Here is a 22,454-nt window from a genome sequence, read left to right as displayed (position 1 = left end):
GCAACCTAGTAAAGTCTTTCATTCTGAAGCATGGGAGCATATTATAGTCAATGAGTGTGGTGATACTTAATAGATCATTGTCACGTATTGGTATCTATGTGTAAACTTGTCAATAGATGGAATTCAAAAAAGTATGAGTGAGAGATATGTAGACAACAAAGGGGAGATTGTTAGGATATGTCCTCTACACTAGCCGGTTAACCGTAACTGGGGTAGGAATGCTAGTGTAGAGGACACATCTAGTAACAAAGAAGACATGTGTACCATGATCGATCTTACTATTGTTCAGGTTACTAAAGCAAATTGCAGGGGGACCATGCTACATCTTCCAACTTGTTAGAAGATTCGTGCCAAAAGCTAAAAAAAATAAATGAACAATGATTCCGTAACAACTATTCTAAATAAAAATATTAGAGTGACCTACTGCCCCCTTGAGCGCATAAAATTCTTAGAACAAATTATACTTCATGAAAAAAAGGATAGATGAAGTCACCAAATGCCTTTGAAGGAGTAATTGGGGAAGTTAGTCAACAAACGATCAATAGGGAAGGCACAGTTACCAATGATGAAGGGAAGATATTCCGCTAATGTTTACCTTTTATCTGACTCAGCACTCCTGCAAACACTGTAATGTTTAATTTAACCTGCAAGTGACATTTCCTCGAAATCTGATTCTTTTTTTCTCCTTTTCTTTAGTTCGAAACTCATGCAAATACTGCAACACTTGGCTTAATTTCAAACGGGGTTTCCCTTCGATTTAACGTTACCTTTTTTTTTTGTCTAAAGACTAATTTGGTAACTATATTTTTCCAATAGATTTTCCTTTTCCTAAAAAAAAATAGTTCATTTTATAATGGAAAAATAAAATCCCATGGAAAAATGTAGTTCCCAAACTAGCCCTAATTATTAAAAAAAAACTCCTTCAAATGACTGAGAAGTGAGAACTGATTGGTCGATTCTTTTTTTTTTTTTTGAGCCACATGAAGTTTGCACTGTTGCGGTGTTGGCGTGTTGCCCCTATGGTGATATACTGATATGGTCAGATACTCTCTGTAGTGTAGACATCATGTAGCAAGATCTGTAAAGGCGCTTTTGTTCGTGCCGTCTCTCGAGACATGTGCTTTCGTTGACAGCAAAGAATGCAGGAGGCCATTATTGCACATGAGCTCATCATCATGCCGTGAACTGATGCGTTGGACCAAGCTACGGGAGGTTGGAGATGGCCTGGAGCATTGGGCATGATCAGCTTGGCATTTCGTGGTTTGGAGCCCTGTCCATGACCATGGGCAATGTTGGCAGGTTGGCCCTCGGCCACCCCCACCTTGTGCCCACCACCTGCTGCCGTTCTACAAGTTGGCATGTTGTTTTATCATGTGGGGACAAGCTCAAGCGGCGAAGTTGCAGGACGGGATGGCAGATCAGGCTGCCTGGCATGGCATGTCGGTGCCGTAGCAGCAACTGTAGCCTAGCCTGCTGAGACTGTCTTCAACGCATGCCCCCACGCTCCCCCTCCCCTATTACTGTTGCAGGGGTAGGGGCAACAGTACCCCTCTATCCCGTTCATCGCGTTCCTCCTCCTCCTCCTCTCCCCTCCCGATTTCTTCTCTCTCCCGCTAAATGGATGGCGACGCTACGGCGGAGAAGTGTCTCGCTGCCGCTTCCTTCCCAGACAAGAGCGCGCGCTCGGAATACTCCGAGGAAGACGCCCGAGGCGATCCGCGGGCGACCATACCGCCGCCGGAGAAGGTACGCGTCATTCCGCCGTCGCCCGCGAATCGTCTGTCTTCGTCCGCCCGGCGAGCAGCAGTGGGCCTCGTCGACGCGACTCCGCCGTCAACCTTCGCGGACCGGCGACCCGGCCGATCCGTGCGAAGACGCCGCCGCCGTTCGTCGCTGTCCGCCGGAACGTTAGGGTTGGGGTCGACGTCGAAGGGAGGTCATCCAATCGCCGACAGATCTACGCTGACCCGATCTGCGTCTTTCGAGGTACAAGGTCCAAGGTACGCTTCGTCGCATCGCCTTCGTCTACACCTCGGATTCATCCGGGTTCGTTTCTAACCGTACCTAGGGTTACCTTTAGGGTTTACTTGTACTTTACCTTGTTTCTGTGCTACGATTTATGTGTTCATCGCCTACTTTGAGTAGTTAGGGTTGCGGTTACGTCTGATATCCGATGCGACAAATGTTTAAGTAGAAGAACCAAGTTTGATATTGTGGTACACATAGATCTTAACATATCCTCAATCACCTATTGCTAACTGATCCGTGCTTATGAAGTTAAAAATGGATGCTTCGTTACTATGGTTCAAAGGAAACAACATTGGGACTTCAGTGTCATTTCCATATTCCTCATCCTCGTTTACTCATGTTTGTGTACCCACCATTTTCTCATTTGCGAATTGATTTGCAGTCATGTGGATTCAATGTTTTTTGTTCAATGTTGCTGGTACAGATATCCATGTTAATGTTCCTAGTATAAGAACTTAGTACCAGTGTCGTTCAATTCCCCAACACAACCCCTTGTTCCTTCCATATTGATTACTTCAAACTCGCGTTAGTTCCTCTGTCTAACAATTGGACATCTCACCCTTCAATTTTGAGTAGTCTTTCCTTACATGACGAACCGTTGCATGCAACTAACCCAACCTTTACTTATTATGCAGCTTCTTAAAATAATTTGATTATTTGACGTCCTCTTCAACTATTTGAGGTTCTAACTCCTTTTTCGCTATAGTACATAGTTGTTTATGAATTGCATAAGTCTGCCTCCATGTTTTCTGTCTGTGCTTTCATGTATTATGTGCAGCTGTAGCTTATTACATGCAACGAACTGACGTACCAAAGGCACGATACCTGTGTACAATTACTTAACCAGTGCATACTAAACAACCAACAATTTTTTGTTAATTGGCATCAGCACATTATGTTTCTTAAATTCAAATATTACTGTTTTATATTGCAACCCACAGATGTTTCCTAAGTGGCATGAACACTTTAATTTCACCAATTAGGAACAAGACTGCCCCTAATTTTTTCATGTATGCACCTTGTATAGCCAATTAGGTACTGGTTGAGTATACGAATCAAGATGAGCAGTCAGGATGCCAAACTGCTGCAACACTTGGTCCTCAATCTTGCATCATCAGTGGAAACTGGTGCTTTCAATATTAGAAGCTTTCTAGAAGAGGCTTTCCGGCATTTGGGTGACGAGCATTACCTTCTCAATGCTCTACTTGCAATTCGAAAGGAGGTAGACCAGATGGAGCAGGATGCACTTGAGAGCAAAGCAAGGTCTGACCCAGAGAAGGAGAGGATGGAGGAACAAATTAGCCTTGCGGAGCCTGTGAGGCCAGTGCCTAGACAAATAACTTTCACCCCACCTTCCTCCCCAGAACTGTATGAGGCCAGTGATAATGACTCCTACGACTCGGACAGGTCCACTAGGTATAGCATTTGGAACCTGTAATTGTGGTACGTAGACTACGTTGTTAGTACTAGTAATGCATCGAAATGAAATAAGGACTTCTGTGTTATGTATGTGATGCATGGGTGACCGATGTACGAATGCTCCTACCTTATGTTTCCTTTGTATGAACCTTATGTGCAATGGTTCATCCTTATGTGTTCCTTCTCTATGAGTCTTATGAGGAATGCTTAATCATTATGTTGGTTTCGTATGAACCTTTATGTGCAATGCGTCATTGGTTTCGTATGCATTACAGTTCATACTTTACAGTACAAGTCTGTTTTATGTTGTCCAAATTAATGTATTCCTATGTTTCATTCCAGAATGGCTGACAACAACTCAAACACACCTATTCGACCTACTGGTGCCAGCCCCAATTCAGGTAACCAGTGTTTCCCCCCACCCATGTGGGATCCTCAGATGTGGCAGGGCCAAGGTTTCGACCCAACCCATCCTTCTACATTTTCTACTCCTACAAACCATATGACCAATCCTACCTGGTCCCAGGGAGCTAATGACCCATCTACATATACCTTTCGTAGTCCATGGAACCCATTTTTTGGTATGATCAATCCTGGGGGTCCTCCACAACAACCATCATTCGGTCAACCCCAGTTTGCACCACCCATTCCATGTCCACAGGGTTCTACCCATGTTCCCAACCACACTGACCCAATAACTTTTGAATCCGAAGCAGAACATAGTGTCCAGGAAGTAAACAGCCCAACCAAACCTTCAGACACACCTACGACATTTAGAAGGACAAAGGAACAGAACTTCAAACCAGCTGAAGACCTGTTGCTTTGCAAAACATGGCTAGAGATTAGTAGTGACCCAGTAATTAGCACAGGCCAGAGAAAGGAGGGGTTATGGGCTAGAATTGAGAAAAGGTATAATGAACTTAGAGGTGAGTTTCCAATGAGACTGAATAGGGCCCTGAGCAGTAGGTGGGACAAAATCAGAGCTGAAACAGGCAAATTTGCTGGATTCTACGCAAGAGTCCTAAGGGAAAACCAGAGTGGGCTCACAGATAACGACAAGGTACACTTATAATAATTTGTAATACTTTATGTGTGGTCCTGGTTTATGTGAACTTATTATTATTCATGCACTGACAACTGGTTGTACATCTTCTGTAGACTTCAAAAGCAGCAACTTTGTATGCAACATCACAGAAAAAGCCATTTAATTTCATGCACTGCTGGACGCGACTGAAAGACGAACCCAAATGGGATGCCATGGTTCATGGCAGCCCATGGAGAGGCAATGCGGGGACCGAGCCTGTTCGTAGTCTAACACCAACAGGTTCTGTGAATGAAGTGGAATCTGATGACGGAGGTTCGAAAGGCAAGAGACCATTAGGACGTGACTCGACTAAAGCATCCAGGAAGAAGTCAATGTCGAGTTCATCCCAGTCTGCTGACTACCTGTCAAGACTCCATGACATTCAAATTGCAAGATTGAAGCAAAGTGAAGAAAAATCAGACCTCAAACAACACAACATTGAGTTCATGAAGGAAGTTGAACTTAAGAAGTTGGAGGTTCAGTCCAAGGAAATAGAAGTGCAGGAGAAAAAATTGATGATGGAAGATAGGAAGCAAAAGGTTGAAGAGCTCAACAAACTTTATGCCATGGATATGGATGCTTTACCAGAAGAGTTGAGAGCTGTATACATGGCGATGAGAAAAGGTTTAATTGATTTTTTCATCAACAATCCTATCTGAAGAGTACTTATTTATTTCATAAGGTGTTGCTCACCTTTGTATCGGCGTACCCAAATTCATGTGTGTTTGCACTTTATACAATTTGGACTAGTCTGAACATTTCCTTACTATATTGAGAACATGAGCATGGAATTTGAACAATGTTTATTGTAATAAAATTGATATTCATAATAACGTTGTCATACATGACTAAACGTTTGGCAACATATGCAAATTATTTGAAGCAAATGCATTACAGAGGATAGTTACCATGACTGCTGCACTGACGCCCAACATACATCACTTCCATTGCTACAACTACTTGTACTTAGTTCATAATCGAAATATAGAACATTATCGAACCACATAACATGGATGAAGACCTTCAACCCATCGAGCCTCGACGTGCCCAAAGGTGTTCTATCAGGTTGTGCTGCAAAGACAAGTATGTGGTCTGAGATGTGATGTCCTGGTCGGGGTCGTTTGGTAATTCAGAACGGATATGATTGTTTAGCCACTCGTTGCGGACCTCAGGAATATTGTTACAAACTTCGGGGGGACCTGTGGGGCCAACGAAATCCAGATTTGCTGCACCATCACCTTCGTCCTCGACAATCATGTTGTGCATAATAATACAAGCAGTCATCATGTCTACGAGGTGATTACGATCCCAACCATAAGCAGGTCCACGTAGAACTGCCCACCTCGCCTGCAAAACCCCAAATGCTCGCTCTATGTCCTTTCGACAACTCTCCTGCTTTGTTGTGAAGTGAACCTTTTTTTCCTCAAAAGCGTGCCGAATTGCTTTTACAAAGGTAGGCCAATTGGGATATATACCATCGGCTAAGTAGTATCCGAAATTGTACGTGGTACCATTAATAGTGAAGTGCACAGGTGGCATGGATCCATTACGTAACGGATCAAACACTGGTGATCGATGAAGGACGTTGAGATCATTGTTAGTACCTGGCATTCCAAAGAAGGCATGCCAAATCCACAGGTCATATCCTGCGACTGCCTCTAGTATCATTGTTGGCCTCGAATTGCGCCCACAAAACTGTCCGCGCCATGCAGTAGGACAGTTGCGCCATTCCCAATGCATACAGTCGATGGAGCCTAGCATACCCGGAAACCCCCTGTCCGCGTTAACACTAAGTATGCGAGAAATGTCGTCGTGGTTAGGGATACGGAGGTATTGTTCGCTAAAGGAAGATATGATTGCGCGACAGAAACGGATAAGGCAGTCCCTAGCCGTAGTCTGTCCAATCTGTATGTACTCATCGACGGCATCGCTTGGTAACCCGTACGCAAGGATTCGCAAAGCAGCACATACTTTTTGCAATGGACCAAGACCTGCTAAACCAGTTGCATCACATCTTACTGTGAAGTAATCGTCTTCTCGTTGAACGGCACGAAGGATACGTAGAAACAAAGGACGTTGCATCCGAAACCTAAAATCGAGAACAACGCAAAAAATAAGAATGTGAAGCTCCAAATGAAAGTCAAAATATAACTTAGGAAACGTACCGTCGACGAAATACATGGGATGGATACACTGGATTAGGTCCGAAGTAGTGGTGCTTGATGAGATTTTCTCCAGCAGCGTGATCCCTATGGATAACACGGCGAGGCAATGAGGAGCGCCTACGACGCATGCTCGTGTCTCCGATTACATGGTGCTCAACATGGTGCAAAAGCAAAAAGTTATCGATCTCATCGTCGGACTCATCGGACGATGAAGACAACACCAGGCTTCGCAATGAGTCCATCAAGAACTCAATGCAGACTACGTAGTATGTATTTTTGATGGAATGTCGGATGAAACAGAAGACACGAATGTGTAGGTGGGTGGAGCATGGCCGCAGGGGGACCTTATTTAAAGATAGCTTCGGTGTGTGAAGGAAGCCAGAGGGTCGTGGCTTGCCGGAGAAGACAGTCGTGTGCTGGAAGCCAATCGTGTCGTGTACGAGAAGAATGTTAATTCTTTTTTTTTAAAAAAAACATAAAATGGAAACGTATTTCTAATACCGTATTAATACTAATTATGGCGTTTGGTAATTAATTGTGGAACACGTGAAGCCGGTGTACTGTTCAAATAACAAATACAAATAAAATTAATATGTCATGGTACGAATGCCCTTGTACTGTGCAAATAAGAAATAAAAATTAAATTAATATTTAATGGTAATTATCCCCGTATACACTGTGCAAATAAGAAATAAAAATTAAATTAATATTTAATGGTAATTATCTCCGTATACAGTAGATATAAGAAATAAAAATAATATTAATATTGTATGGTAGTTGAGTTAGTTGATGAAGAAAGTATATAATATTGTTGTGGTGGGGTATAGAGGATTGATATAGGGGGAACCGTTGTAGAGTGTGGAGAAATAGGGGGAGAGATAACGCTGACGTGGCACGTGAGTGAGATATAGGGGGATAAATTTAGGGGGAACCGTTGAAGTCAGTCTGAAGCCGCACGGCGTCGATGCGTCAGCCCGTCAGTACTTGTTTGGGGCCAGCATTATGCGTCGTCATGATTGATCACTAGTGTTAGGCATCAAGGCTCCAAGGCTGTCATAAGCTAGAATCAGATTCCCGTTCCCATGGCTAGGAGTTGAGTTTGTTCAGCTCAGTGTGGACGATGATCACATTTGCAGCTTGTCTTGTCACTTCACTCTCTGAATGAAGAGAAAAAAAAACAAATGGCTAACTATGATCTTTTAGACATAGTTTTAGGCCTAGTTTAGGAACTACAATTTATCAAGGGAATTTCATTAAGGAAATTATTTTATATTCCCTTGGAAAAATAAAAATCACATGAAAAAAATGGAGTTCCTAAACTAGGACTTAGAAGTGAAATCTGCCTGGCTTCTTCTAATCTAATGCTAATAATGAACAATTTCACACCGGAGAACCAATGAATCGCACAACAAACACGGATCTCAATCCAAAACGAAACTGCCGCATTCAGAAAACCAACGCACACAACCACGAGGAAAAAACACAAAGAAATTATTCACAGTTCGTCACAAGCCGTCAATGCACGACGCCCACCTGCGCGGCGGCGGCGGCGACGTCGATGCTCCTCTGTCCCGGCAGCGCGAGCATGGCGGTGTGGTCGAGGAAGTCCTTGAGGCGGGCGACGGCCTCGACGACGGCGCGGAGCTCGTCGGCGCGCGCGAACCCGCGCGCGCCGGCGGCGCGGACGGCGTACACGTAGAAGGTGAGGCAGCCCTTGCGGAACTTGAAGCGCGCCATCTCGGGCGCCCCCGGCGCGGCGCGGAGGAGGCGGCGCCCGACGTCGCCGAGCGGGACCACGCCCGGCCACGCGGCGTCCGCCGCGGCCTTCATGGCGGCGGACTCGAACACGAACACGGCGGCCTTGGAGTTCCTGGTGCCCAGGCCCAGGGTCAGGGTGTGCCACGCGTGGTGCGCCAGGATGGCGAAGCTGGTCGGGATGTAGGCCGTCGTCGTGGGCGCGAACGACAGCGGGTCCGCCGCGGCGGGGGCGGCGGCGGGGGAGGGGGAGGCGCGGAGGAGGTGCGGGAGCTCCAGCGGCGATGCGCGGCGCACGGTGAGCGCCCGCGTCACGAGCTGCGCGCCGAAGCGGAGGCCCTTGACGTCCGCGCACGGCGTGAAGTGCGCGTCCAGGGTTCCCGGCGCCGGCGCGGGCGCGGCCTTGGACTTGTTCGACGCCGCCCCGTCGTGGCTGCTCTTGGACTTGGACTTGGACCTGCTCTTTGACGCCTTGGGCTCCGCCATTGCCGACAGTGGCTGGTCCTCTGGTCGCCGACTGTGCTATTCTATTCGTGCTCTGCTGCGGAGGGGCAGAGGGAGAGGTTTGCTCGGAGAGTAGGAGCTTGAAGGCGTCAAGAAGAGACGAAGAGGGAACAGGGTAGCTGGAACAAGGTGGGGGTTGGTCAGAGCAGTTAAGGGGGAGAGAGAGGGCGCGCGCGGAAGGTTCCTCACTTCGTCTCCACATTTTTACCAGATCGGTCGTATAAAACACTGTACACCCGAGTATTGTTTACTGAGTAAAATATAAAATAAGATAGGATGGCTTCTGGAGACCTTATTATATGAACATAGTTTTTTCCTTCAAAGAATATTAGACATATCAATTCTTAAGAAAACTAAACCTTTTCAAATTTAAGGCCGACTCCAGCAAGGATCTGTAAAGCGTTCTCTACGTTAAATTTAGCAGATGCAACCGTGTGCAATGCCTCCAACAAGGATCGCTAAAGGAGACTGTAAAATTTAGAGCTCGCCAAGAATTATCTAAACGTAGCGGACGAAGAAGCGTCCTCTATAGCTGACATCTGCATCAATGTCAGTGTACTTGTGTCCTTCTTATACTAAAAAACGATTACAACTGTACTAAATGTGATGGGTACATGCTACCAGACATGTACGATCACCACTATACATAACATGATGTCTTATGAAATTATTTTTTTATAGGTGAAACACAATGCAAAATTCGAAGTTTGATAATACTGTAGATATAGAGGACTAAATATAGAGGACGTTGCTGGAGATGAAGAAAATATAGAGGATAAAATCTTTTAGAGTGTTCTGTAAAGGACAGAGAATATTCCTTTAGGGATGGAATTTAGGGGACGCTGCTGAAGACAGCCTAAGGCTGGCTCTAGCAAGGACCGCTAAAGGCTCCTCTACCCTAAATTTAGAGGATTAAACGGTGTTCTACGCTATTCAGCAACGTCCTCTAAATTTAGAAAATGTTGTTGTATTCTCTATATATAGAGTTCCTCTAAACAGTCATTCATCCATTTAAATACTTTAAATAACCGGTTTAGCAAAACTAAAATATGTACAACATATTTAAGAGTACGACAAATACATATGTACAAAAAATAAAAAAATATCTCTAATATAGATATTTGCGTATAGAGGACGTGATTTAGAGGACGTTGTTGGAGAGGAAGGATATATACTGCATGATTGGTTACCTGGACGCGCGCATCCGGACTCTCCCTATGCGGTGACGGGCACTGTTTGGTTACCTGCTTACGCGAAGGCCAGGGCTGCATCCGCCCGTGCAGTATAGGTCAAAATACTGCATGCGTGGGTACGCAGTATGGATACCGGTTCCAGTGGACCAAGCTCAAATGAGCGAGGATACGCTTGACCACGCAACCAATTAGAGCCATAGAGAATGAAATCTTTTAGATATAAAATATTGATATATAGGACGTTATTAGAGACACCCTAACCAATCATATAACTTTTTTTTCTTTTCTTTTTCTTCCTCCTCTGTTCCTGTCGCAGAGGATCACTGTACTGTACTGTACTGTACTGTGGCAGATTCCCAGTGCCCAGCAATCTGATGCCTGTAGGAGTAGCCTCACACAGCCCACATGACCCGGCTTCATCAATCAGAATTCAGAACGACTCGCCGTATCACATCCTGGTTTCTGCAGCTGCAGGCTGTAACTAGACATACATACCGTACCTGCACCGCGCCCAGATCTGGGGCGTGCAGATTTGGACAAAAAAAACGAGGGTAATCGAGCAAGCAGAGCAGCATTGTCTGTCATGTGCGGCAGGGCCTCTGCCATGTGCCGCTGCTGGCCTGCTGTACGTCGCGATCGTCAGGGCCCCTATGCCTTCATGTGAGCTACTACTACTACTACTGGCGGCTAGCGCATCCCCATGACGCATCATCACTGACTGCATGGAGATGATAGCCGTGTCGCATCACACCATGGTTCTGATGATGATCAGCTGCAGATGGCATGGTGGCCGCTACTTTTATTGCTGTATGTTCCTCCTCCTAGGTTCAGAGTGGGCGCGTTAGCAGGCTACAGCTTCCTTTCGCTGTAGCAGCAACAACAATTTAACACAGCAAAGCCGGTACCCGGAACCCCGTAGCATCAGGGAAGGTAGCGCTGCGGCCTATATAATTGAATTGAATTTAGTTGATCCCCCTGTAAGAAGTGGGACCCTTATAGATAGGATAGACATAGAAAGTCGGTGTCTATGGCCTTTTTTTACTGAAAAAATAAATAAATATTGCTAATATTAAATCTATATGTATAATAAATCTATTTACAAGCATAAATATTGCTAATATTGTTACCATGGTAATTAAATTTAATAAAATTTAGTACATATAAATTATATGGCGATAATTATTTTGATAGAAATGGAATAATTACGTCTGGTCCGCCTAAAAATAAAGATTATCCCATAGCCCATGGGCCAAGGACGCCTGTGTAGCAGAGCAAATCTGGCATGTCGTAACAGTCTAGCCTAAGCACACCCGGATAAGCCCGGCCCATGGGCCTGGTAGCCGATCTTGGACAGAGGAACACAAACCAAAGAAACTATCCCAGCTTGAAATATTTGTTTTTATATGCTATTATTTTTTTCCTTTTAACCATTTTTACGCCTAGCCAGAAAAGGAAGACCAGCTAGATGTCTGCCTATAGGGTAACACCCTGAATTTGGGGTATAAAATTTTCTTTCTAACTATTTACCAAATTCAGGTGTTACTCTTGTCTCTCTCTTTCTTTTTGAGTAGAATTAAGTTAATTAGGAGAGGGGTTAATTATTTATTTTGTTAAAACAATGTAAGTCATGAATTGTTGCATCATGCTGAGTTCAAAATATTCTTTGAATTTGTGCACATGTTTGATTTGGTTTGAACTTGAATTGAAAACCCTAGAGAAATTTGTCGGCGTTTCGACCCCGGGGGGTCCCTGGACCGATGAGTAAATTGTCGCCACGTGCCCCAGCCCAGATGGGTCGACGCGAGACGGAGCACGAAGGAGGGAAAAGGAGACAGGCAAAAGGGGGAAACCCGCGGCCTTCGTGTTGTCCTGCGCCCAGGTCGGGTGCGCTTGCAGTAGGGGGTTACAAGCGTCCGCGTGGGAGAGAGCGAGGGACTTGCGCGTCGGCTCGTCCTCCCGCGCGGTCAACCTTCTCGTACAAGAGCCATGTACCTTCCTTTTATAAGCGTAAGGAGAGGGCCCAGGTGTACAATGGGGGATGTAGCAGTGTGCTAACGTGTCTAGCAGAGAGGAGCTAGCGCCCTAAGTACATGCCGTCGTGGCAGCCGGAGAGGTTTTGGCACCCTGTTCATGTGATGTCGTGGCCGTCGGAGGAGCGCTGGAGCCTTGCGGGAGGACAGCTGTCGGGGCTGTCGAGTCCTTGCTGACGTCTCCTTGCTTCCAAGGGGCTGAGAGCCGCCGTCGTCATGGAGCACGCGGGGCGCCATCATTATTTGTTTACCGGGGCGAGCCAGATGGGACATCGGTCTTGTTCCCCGTAGCCTGAGCTAGCTAGGGGTAGGGTAATGATGGCCCCCCCTGTGACGTGGTCGGTCCGAGCCCTAGGTCGGGTGAGGCGGAGGCTCCTCCGAGGTCGAGGTCGAGGTCGAGTCTGTCTTCCGAGGTCGAGGTCGAGTCTGTCTTCCGAGGTCGAGGTCGAGACCGTCGTCTGAGGCAAAGGCTGAGTCCGAGCCCTGGGGTCGGGCGAGGCGGAGTTCGTCGTCTTCCGGAGCCAAGGCTGAGTCCGAGCCCTGGGGTCGGGCGAGGCGGAGCTTCCTATGGCGCCCGAGGCCGGACTTGGCTGTTGTCAGCCTCACTCTGTCGAGTGGCACAGCAGTCAGAGCGACGCAGGCGGCGCTGTCTTCTTGTCAGGTCGGTTAGTGGAGCGGCGAAGTGACTGCGGTCAATTCGGCTCTGTCGACTGAGGAGCGCTCGTCAGGATAAGGTGTCAGACGATCCTTGCATTAAATGCTCCTGCGATATGGTCGGTCGGCGTGGCGATCTGGCCAAGGTTGCTTCTTGGTGAAGACTGGGCCTCGGGCGAAGCCGAAGGTGTGTCCGTTGCTTGAGGGGGCCCTCGGGCGAGACGTGAATCCTCCGGGTCGGTTGCACTTGCCCGAGGCTGGGCTCGGGCGAGGCGAGATCGTGTCCCTTGAGTGGACCGAGCCTTGACCTTAATCGCACCCATCAGGCCTTTGCAGCTTTGTGCTGATGGGGGTTACCAGCTGAGATTAGGAGTCTTGGGGGTACCCCTAATTATGGTCCCCGACAGTAGCCCCCGAGCCTCGAAGGGAGTGTTAATACTCGCTTGGAGGCTTTTGTCGCACTTTTTTGCAAGGGGACCGCCCTTTCTCGGTTGCGTTTCGTTCCGGTGGGTGCGCGCGAGCGCACCCGCCGGGTGTAGCCCCCGAGGCCTCGGAGGAGTGATTTGACTCCTTCGAGGTCTTAGCGCGTTTCGTGATGCTTTGTCCGGTCTGGTTGTTCCCTCATGCGAACTGGCCGTAGCCCGGGTGCATAGTCGAGTCCCAAGTTCTCGGGCTGGTATGTTGACGTTGTCAACGGTTTGGCCGGAGCCGGTTTTGCGAGAGCAGCCCCCGAGCCTCCGCACAGAGCAAGAGGACGGTCAAGGACAGACTCGGATTTTTTACATACGCCCCTGCGTCGCCTTTCCGCAAGGAGGAGGGGGGAAAGCGCAATGTTGCCCTCGGAGGGCGCCGAACATGGTGTCTCCAGTGAGTTGCTAACAGGTAATCCGAGTGGACGCCCGTGCCCCATTCGTTAGGGGTCGGCTAGTGGCCCGGAGGCGCGCTCCAAAAGTACCTGCGGGTGATTTGCCGGACCCGATCCCCTTTTGACGGGGTCCGAGGGCTTGATGCCTCCCTCTGGTGTGATTCCGTTACAAAATCGTTCCCGTCGGTCTCGGAAATGTCCTAGGGTACCTCGGGAGCGTAGCCCGAGCCTTGGTTATGTATCGAACGTACCCAGGGTCATCCCTCGCTCTGCGTGCTCTGAGGCGGCTGTCAGAACCCTTTGGGGGCCAGCCTACGAACCCCTGATTAGTAGTGGGCGCGGAGCCCGAGTAGCCTGAGGCGGCCGTTGAACCCTTCCGAGGGGCCAGCCTTCGAACCTCTGACCAGTAGTGGGCGCGGAGCCCGAGTGCTCTGAGGCGGCTGTTGAACCCTTCCGAGGGGCCAGCCTTCGAACCTCTGATCAGTAGGGGGGCTCGGGGCCCGCTTCCTTCGCGGAGAAGGATCCCTTTCGGAGTATCTCCTTTCCCGGTCCCTATGGCAAGAGAGAGAAAGAGGAAGTGGAAAAGGATACAAAATCGAATGACGTGGCACACCTTTTTTGACGCGGTCATCATGGCGGAGGTGAAGCATCGCCTGCTTCGCCTGCCAAAGGTGCCGCCTGCCCTGTCGCAGAGTTAATGCGACAGGACGAGTGGTTCGCGGGGCAGCCGTTGTGCGTGCGCGAGCCGTCCGAGGAACGGAACACGGGCGCGTCGTCTTCACGTCGTGGGAGAAGGTTTCCTCACTGTCCCAGGAGGGGACGTGAGCTTGCTGACGACTTGACTGCTGCTTTCGCCCGCCTGCCACCGCCATTACTGCCGGCCCACTTCTGGCTGTATCGACCGTCGCGCCTTTTCCCGCGGCTGACTGACCCATGACCGATGTGCTCGGTTGGCACCGTCGGGTCCTGCGCAGGGTCACCTTGAGTCGCGGCACCGGTTCCGCAGTCGAGAAGGCGCGGTACTGGCGCGGGTGGCGGTGCAGTTTCTCGCACGTAGTAACCGGCGCGTCGGTTACATGATGTGTGGGCCTAGGCCTCCATGCTGGATGCGTCGAAGTCGAAAGGGCGCGCCCCCTTGGTGCGGTTGCATGCCGTCTGCATGGCGGTCCGCCCTTTCACCCGCTGGTCTGGGCGAAAGTGGAGGAGCGCTTGTAACCGCTGGGCAGTTACGTGCACCGCACGTGGCGGTTTGGCTTCTTCTGCCCTGGGCCAGCTTGCATGACGCGTGGGACCCAGCCCTCGTGTCGTAGGGGGAAGACCTTGGAGCGTGTTGGTGAAGACTCAGCCCGCGACGGCTGAGGACGCAAGTGGGGAGAGTTGCCTTTAAAAGGAGGGTGACCCCCTTGGAAGGCAACCATGTCCACGCACTCCCTTCATGCATCACGTCCTTCCACCTTCCGAGCCCCCGGATGGGGAGCGCCCGCGGTTCTTCCGCCTTGTCGTCGTTGGAGGAACGCAACTTCGCGGAAGTTGGTACCTTTCAGCCATCGCTCGGCTTCAAGGATTTTCATCAGGCAGCCCGACCGGATCCCCTCGCCGGTGGTCACCCAAGACGGTGACCACCAGTCCCAGGGTGGGGAGAAGCAAGCCGGGCTGCGGCCTCTGCCCCTCCCTCAGCTTCAAGGATGTTCATCATCAGTGCTGGGGAGGGGAGTGCGCCGAGTTGGGGCCGGTCTCCGTGCGGGCAGCGGCCCGCTCCTTCCCTCAGTGATCGAGGGGAAGGGCGTTCGCCGTTCGTGGCGCTGGCAGCTGCCGCGTGTCTGGCTCTCCGGCCTGAGCGGCTTCGGCGCTGCTTCCGGTGCCGCCTCCCACCGAGACAGCCGGAAGAGGTTTCTCCGCCGACGAGATAGCCGACGCCACCCGCGGGCTGACCTCCAACTCTACGGCCTTCTGTTGCTCCACATGCCCTCCAACGTGGGGGGTTGTTCGTACCTGCGGAGGCGGAACTGGAGTTCCGTTTGTAATGGCACCTTGAGTGCCAGCGTTTGTTCATTGTGGCTGTCGGGGCCTGAACATGTATGTATTTTTGGCATGAAGCCGTGTTTTTTCCTCATTTCGAGCACGAGGACTCGCCTGTCGGCTAACTGAACCGCTTAACCAAGTGTGAGTTGCCTCGTGCGAAGGTGACGAGTGAGGTATCCGTATCCCGGAGGCGTAGGAGTCCCTCGGCTCGGTCGGCCTTGCCGCCCGAGGCTTCTCTTGCTTAGTTAAAGGAACCCTCGGCCGCTCTTCGATGAGCCGGAGCCGGAGGCAGTGGTGTCAGTGTGGATAGAGGCAGAGTTGGCTCGAAAAGAAGACTTCGTCGGCCGGAGCCTGGCCGGGCCGTTCACTGGCGGGACCAGCGCCGGGGTCGGGTTGCCGAGGCCATGAGCCGGGCAGGTGTCCTCGGGGGACAGCTGGCTGAGGCTTCGAGGCGGCCGGCCGAGCCGTCTGCTCGGGCCGGATTCCTGGAGGAGACCCTGGCGACGATGGCCTGGGCGTGGTGCTGACGTCGTCCTTCGGAGCGGAGATCCTCTGACCGTGTTGCCGTCCGAGGCTCGGTCGGACTTCGCTGAAGGCGGAGTTGACGCCGAGGGTGCTGCTGCTCTCCCTCCGTCAAGGTCTGAGCCTGCAGGATCGGTTTATCTTGTAGTGTGTGTATGTTTTCTGCGGCTGCCGAGGCCCAAACATACCGTCGTTGTGTTGTAAAACTGCGTTTCTTTTCCTCTTGTTTCGAGTATCAGGACTTGTTTGTCGGTAACAGAATTGTTTGTCCGAGCGAGAGTTACTTTTCGCGGAAGGTGATGAGTGAGGTATCCGTATCCCGGAGGCGTAGGAGTCCCTCGGCTCGGTCGGCCTTGCCGCTTACGTGTACTCTTTACTCGTCCGTAGGATTCTGCTATCGATGTAGCCGAGAAAACCCGAAAAACCGTTTCGGCAGAAAGGTTTCCGAGCATTAAGACTTGTTCGGTCAGCGGAATCGCTTATCCGAGCGTGAGTTACTTATCGCAGAAGGTGATGAGTGAGGTATCCGTATCCCGGAGGCGTAGGAGTCCCTCGGCTCGGTCGGCCTTGGCTGCTTACGTGTACTCCGTCATTTTTAGGATCCCACTTTCGAAGTAGTCAAAAAGCACGAAAGACGTTCTGGCAGAAAGACTTTTTCCGAGGAAAATTTTTACGCAGAGGGGGTTCGCCCCTTCTAGCCCCCGAGGGAGGGTCGGGCTTTGCCGAGGCAAGGCTGACCCTTCCTTGATGGTTAGGCTTTGTATGTGAACGAGGTGTACGAACAACTCGAAAGCATCTTAAGGGTAGAAGCGACGTAGCTGTCGGATGTTCCAAGCGTTGCTGTAGACCTCGCCTTGACTGTTGGCCAGCTTGTATGTCTCGGGCTTCAGAACCTTGGCGATGACGAACGGCCCTTCCCAGGGAGGCGTGAGCTTGTGCCACCCTCGGGCGTCATGTCGCAGCCGAAGCACCAAGTCGCCCACCTGGAGGTCTCGGGACCGAACCCCTCGGGCGTGGTAGCGCCGCAGGGACTGCTGATACCGCGTCGAGTGTAGTAAGGCCATGTCCCGAGCCTCTTCCAGCTGGTCCAGTGAGTCTTCTCGGTTGGTTCGATTGCTTTGGTCGTCGTATGCCCTCGTCCTCGGGGAACCGTATTCTAAGTCCGTGGGCAAGATGGCCTCAGCCCCATAGACTAGAAAGAACGGTGTGAAGCCCGTGGCTCGGCTCGGCGTTGTCCTCAGACTCCAGGCCACCGAGGGGAGTTCCTTCATCCATCGCTTGCCGAACTTGTTGAGGTCGTTGTAGATCCTCGGCTTGAGTCCTTGCAGAATCATGCTGTTGGCACGTTCTACCTGCCCATTCGTCATGGGGTGAGCCACGGCGGCCTAGTCCACCCGGATGTGGTGATCCTCGCAGAAGTCCAGGAACTTTCTACCGGTGAACTGGGTGCCGTTGTCGGTGATGATGGAGTTCGGGACCCCAAAGCGATGGATGATGTTGGTGAAGAACGCCACCGCCTGTTCGGACCTGATGCTGTTTAGGGGTCAGACCTCGATCCACTTGGAGAATTTGTCGATGGCGACCAGCAGGTGCGTGTAGCCCCCGGGTGCCTTCTGCAAGGGACCAACGAGGTCCAGACCCCACACAGCAAATGACCAGGTGATGGGTATTGTCTGCAGAGCCTGAGCGGGCAGGTGGGTCTGCCTTGCGTAGAATTGACACCCTTGGCAGGTGCGGACAATTCTAGTGGCGTCGGCCACCGCGGTCAGCCAGTAGAAACCTTGTCGGAAAGCGTTTCCAACAAGGGCTCGAGGCGCTGCGTGGTGTCCGCAAGCCCCCGAGTGTATTTTCTGTAAGAGCTCCTGGCCTTCGGCGATGGGTATGCATCGCTGGAGGATGCCGAAGGGGCTGCGGTGGTAGAGCTCCTTCCCGTCACCCAGCAAGACGAACAACTTGGCGCGCCGCGCCAGTCGCCGAGCTTCGGCTCGGTCGAGGGGCAGCTCTCCTCGGTGGAGATATTGCAGGTACGGGGTCTGCCAGTTTCGATTAGGTGGGACCCCATTCCGCTCTTCCTCGACGCGCAGTGCCTCACCCTCGGGGGCCGAGGGTGCCTCGGGCTGGGCCTAGGGTGCCTCGGGCTGAGCTGAGGGTGGCTCGGGCAGGGCCGAGGCCTTCTCGGGCTCGGGCGTGTCGTCGGTCTTGACTGAGGGTTGATGTAGGTCTCGGGAGAAGACGTCCGGGGGAACCGTTGTCTGCCCCGAGGCTATCTTAGCCAGCTCGTCCGTAGTCTCGTTGTATCATCGGGCGATGTGGTTGAGCTCGAGCCCGTAGAACTTGTCCTCCAGGCGCCGAACCTCGTCGCAGTAGGCTTCCATCTTCGGGTCGCGGCAGTGGGAGTTCTTCATGACTTGGTCGATGACAAGCTGCGAGTCACCGCGAGCGTCGAGGCGTCGGACCCCTAGCTCGATGGTGATGCGCAACCCGTTGACCAGAGCCTCGTACTGAGCCACGTTGTTAGACGCCGGGAAATGGAGGCGCAGTACGTAGTGTAGGTGCTTCCCGAGGGGCGAGATGAAGAGCAGGCCCGCGCCTGCCCCTGTTTTCATCAGCGACCCGTCGAAAAACATGGTCCAGAGTTCCGGTTGAATCGGAGCTGCTGGAAGCTGGCTGTCGACCCATTCAGCCACAAAGTTCGCCAAGACTTGGGACTTGATGGCCTTCCGAGGGGCGAACGAGATCGTTTCGCCCATGATCTCCACTGCCCACTTTGCAATCCTACCCGAGGCCTCTCGGCACTGGATGATCTCCCCCAGGGGGAAGGATGACAACACAGTCATCGGATGAGACTCGAAGTAGTGTCGCAACTTCCGTCGTGTCAGAATCACTGCGTACAACAGCTTCTGAATTTGTGGGTAGTGGATCTTGGTCTCGGACAGTACCTCACTGATGAAGTAGACTGGCCTCTGGACGGGCAATGCATGCCCTTCTTCTCGTCTCTCAACCACGATCGCGGCGCTGACCACCTGAGTGGTAGCGGCGACATAGATCAAGAGGGCTTCTCCGGCAGTGGGGGGCACCAAGATGGGCGCGTTCGTGAGGAGCGCCTTCAGGTTCCCGAGGGCTTCCTCGGCCTCAGGGGTCCAAGTGAAGCACTCGGCCTTTCTTAAGATATGGTACAGAGGTAGGCCTCTTTCGCCGAGGCGCGAGATGAAGCGGCTCAGAGCCACAAGGCATCCCATGACCCTCTGTACGCCTTTCAAGTCCTCGATGGGCCCCATGCTGGTGATGGCCACGATTTTCTCCGGGTTGGCCTCGATGCCTCGCTCGGAGACGATGAACCCCAAGAGCATGCCTCAGGGGACTCCGAAGACGCACTTCTCGGGATTGAGTTTTACGCCTTTCGCCTTGAGACACCGGAATGTCGTTTCAAGGTCAGAAAGGAGGTCGGAGGCTTTCCTCGTCTTGACTACGATGTCATCGACGTAAGCCTCGACCGTTCGACCAATGTGTTCGCCGAACACGTGGTCCATGCACCTTTGGTACGTCGCACCCGCATTCCTCAAACCAAATGGCATAGTAACGTAGCAGTACATGCCAAAAGGTGTGATGAAAGAAGTCGCGAGCTGGTCAGACTCTTTCATCTTGATTTGGTGATACCCTGAGTAGGCATCGAGGAAAGACAGTGTTTCGCACCCAGCAGTGGAATCCACGATTTGATCGATGCGAGGCAGAGGGTAGGGAACCTTCGGACATGCTTTGTTTAGACCAGTGTAGTCTACACACATCCGCCATTTCCCTCCTTTCTTTCTCACAAGCACAGGGTTGGCAAGCCATTCAGGATGGAATACCTCTTTGATGAACCCTGCGGCCATCAGCTTGTGGATCTCCTCGCCTATGGCTCTGCGCTTTTCTTCGTCGAACCGGCGTAGAGGCTGCTTCACGGGTCGGGCTCCAGCTCGGATATCCAGCGAGTGCTCGGCGACATCCCTCGGTATGCTAGGCATGTCCGAGGGACTCCACGCGAAAACTTCGGTGTTTGCACGGAGAAAGTCGACGAGCACTGCTTCCTATTTGGGGTCGAGCTTAGAGCCGATCCGGATCTGCTTGGAGGCGTCGTTGCTGGGGTCGAGAGGGACGGACTTAACCGTCTCTGCTAGCTCGAAGTTGCCGGCATGGCGCTTCACGTCTGGCGCCTCCTTGGAGAGGCTCTCCAGGTCGGCGATGAGGACCTCGGATTCGGCGAGGGCCTCGGCGTACTCCACACACTCCACGTCGCATTCGTACGCGTGTCGGTACGTGGGGCCGACGGTGATGACCCCGTTGGGGCCCGGCATCTTGAGCTTGAGGTAGGTGTAGTTGGGGACGACCATGAACTTGGCGTAGCATGGCCTTCCCAGCACTGCGTGGTAGGTCCCTCGGAACCCGACCACTTCGAACGTGAGGGTTTCCCTTCGGAAGTTGGAGGGAGTTCCGAAGCAGACGGGCAGATCAAGTTGTCCGAGGGGTTGGACGCGTTTCCCGGGGATGATCCCGTGAAAAGGCGTCGCGCCTGCCCGGACCGAGGACAGATCGATCCGCAGGAGCCCGAGGGTCTCGGCGTAGATGATGTTGAGGCTGCTGCCTCCGTCCATGAGGACCTTGGTGAGCCCGACGTTGCCGATGACGGGGTCGACAACGAGCGGATATTTCCCCGGGCTCGGCACGCGGTCGGGGTGGTCGCCCTGGTCGAAGGTGATGGGCTTGTCAGACCAGTCTAGGTAGACTGGCGCCGCCACCTTTACCGAGCAGACCTCCCGACGCTCTTGCTTGCGGTGCCGAGCTGAGGCGTTCGCCACTGGCCCACCGTAGATCATGAAGCAGTCGTGGACCTCGGGGAACTCCTCTGCCTTGTGATCCTCCTTCTTGTCATTGTTGTGGGCCCTGCCACCTTCCGCAGGTGGCTCGGCCTTGTGAAAGTAGCGTCGAAGCATGACGCACTCCTCGAGGGTGTGCTTGACGGCCCCCTGATGATAGGGGCATGGCTCCTTGAGCATCTTGTCGAAGAGATTGGCACATCCGGGAGGTTCCCGAGGGTTCTTGTACTCAGCGGCGGCGACAAGGTCCGCGTCGGCGCCGTCGCGTTTCGCTTGCGACTTCTTCTTGCCCTTCTTCTTGGTGCCGCGCTGAGTGGACGCCTCGGGGACATCTTCCGGCTGGCGGCCCTGAGGCTGCTTGTCCTTCCGGAAGATGGCCTCAACCGCCTCCTGGCCAGAGGCAAACTTGGTGGCGATGTCCATCAGCTCGCTCGCCCTGGTGGGGGTCTTGCGACCCAGCTTGCTCACCAGGTCGCGACAGGTGGTGCCGGCGAGAAACGCGCCGATGACATCCGAGTCGGTGACGTTGGGCAGCTCGGTGCGCTGCTTCAAGAATCGCCGGATGTAGTCCCGGAGAGACTCTCCCGGCTGCTGGCGGCAGCTTCGGAGATCCCAGGAGTTCCCAGGGCGCACGTACGTCCCCTGGAAGTTGCCGGCGAAGGCTTGGACCAGGTCGTCCCAGTTGGAGATCTGCCCCGGAGGCAGATGCTCCAGCCAGGCCCGAGCGGTGTCGGAGAGGAACAGGGGGAGGTTGCGGATGATGAGATTGTCATCGTCCGTTCCACCCAGCTGGCAGGCCAGTCGGTAGTCCGCGAGCCACAGTTCCGGCCTCGTCTCCCCCGAGTACTTTGTGATAGTAGTCGGGGTTCGGAACCGGGTCGGGAACGGCGCCCGTCGTATGGCCCGGCTGAAAGCCTGCGGACCGGGTGGTTCGGGCGAGGGACTCCGATCCTCCCCGCTGTCGTAGCGTCCCCCATGCCTGGGGTGGTAGCCTCAGTGTACCCTCTCGTCGAGGTGGGCTCGACGGTTGCGGTGGTGGTGCTCGTTGCCGAGGCGACCCGAGGCCGCAGGCGCTGTGTTGTGCGTGCGCCCGGTGTGGACCGAGGCTTCCCGCATGAATCGGGAAGTCGCGGCGCGATGCTCCGAGGGGTACCCCTGCCTTCAGGAGGCAGAGCTTTCGGCCCGTCGGACCGCGGTATCCTCCAGGAGATTCTTGAGCTCTCCCCGGATACGCCGCCCTTCGGTGGTCGATGGTTCCAGCATCGCGTGGAGAAGTATTGCTGCTGCAGCCAGGTCCTGGCCGACCCCACTAGAAGCCGGTGGCGGCCTTGCCCTGACGTTGTCGGCAATGCGGTGCTGG

The 22,454-nt window shown here is 52.4% G+C and overlaps 2 protein-coding genes across 2 annotated transcripts; one reads left to right on the top strand and one right to left on the bottom strand.

Moving 5' to 3' along the window:
* Positions 1–1,399: 1,399 nt before the first annotated feature.
* Positions 1,400–5,331, top strand: LOC109944836 (uncharacterized). Its single transcript, XM_020550304.1, has 3 exons — positions 1,400–2,000; positions 3,790–4,507; positions 4,606–5,331. The coding sequence occupies exons 1-3, from the start codon at positions 1,618–1,620 to the stop codon at positions 5,188–5,190; spliced, it is 1,686 nt and encodes a 561-aa protein (XP_020405893.1). The 5' UTR covers positions 1,400–1,617; the 3' UTR covers positions 5,191–5,331.
* A 2,765-nt stretch (positions 5,332–8,096) lies between these two features.
* LOC100276878 (uncharacterized) lies at positions 8,097–9,201 on the bottom strand. The gene has a single exon (NM_001320293.1). It carries the CDS (start codon positions 8,935–8,937, stop codon positions 8,212–8,214), a length of 726 nt encoding a protein of 241 aa, NP_001307222.1. The 5' UTR covers positions 8,938–9,201; the 3' UTR covers positions 8,097–8,211.
* Positions 9,202–22,454: the final 13,253 nt, after the last annotated feature.

Source organism: Zea mays, chromosome 3, assembly GCF_902167145.1.
Source record: "Zea mays cultivar B73 chromosome 3, Zm-B73-REFERENCE-NAM-5.0, whole genome shotgun sequence".
In the NCBI taxonomy this organism is placed as follows: Eukaryota; Viridiplantae; Streptophyta; class Magnoliopsida; order Poales; family Poaceae; genus Zea; species Zea mays.
This window is presented reverse-complemented; position numbering and strand designations above follow the sequence as displayed.

What these genes read in the sequence shown, in the direction of transcription:
- LOC100276878 (NM_001320293.1), bottom strand. Translation starts at nt 8,937, where the DNA reads ATGGCGGAGCCCAAGGCGTCAAAGAGCAGGTCCAAGTCCAAGTCCAAG.
- LOC109944836 (XM_020550304.1), top strand. Translation starts at nt 1,618, where the DNA reads ATGGATGGCGACGCTACGGCGGAGAAGTGTCTCGCTGCCGCTTCCTTC. An exon ending in TTCGAGGTACAAGGTCCAAG is followed by an intron (nt 2,001 to 3,789) that starts GTACGCTTCGTC and finishes GTTTCATTCCAG; the next exon opens with AATGGCTGACAACAACTCAA. An exon ending in GGCTCACAGATAACGACAAG is followed by an intron (nt 4,508 to 4,605) that starts GTACACTTATAA and finishes CATCTTCTGTAG; the next exon opens with ACTTCAAAAGCAGCAACTTT.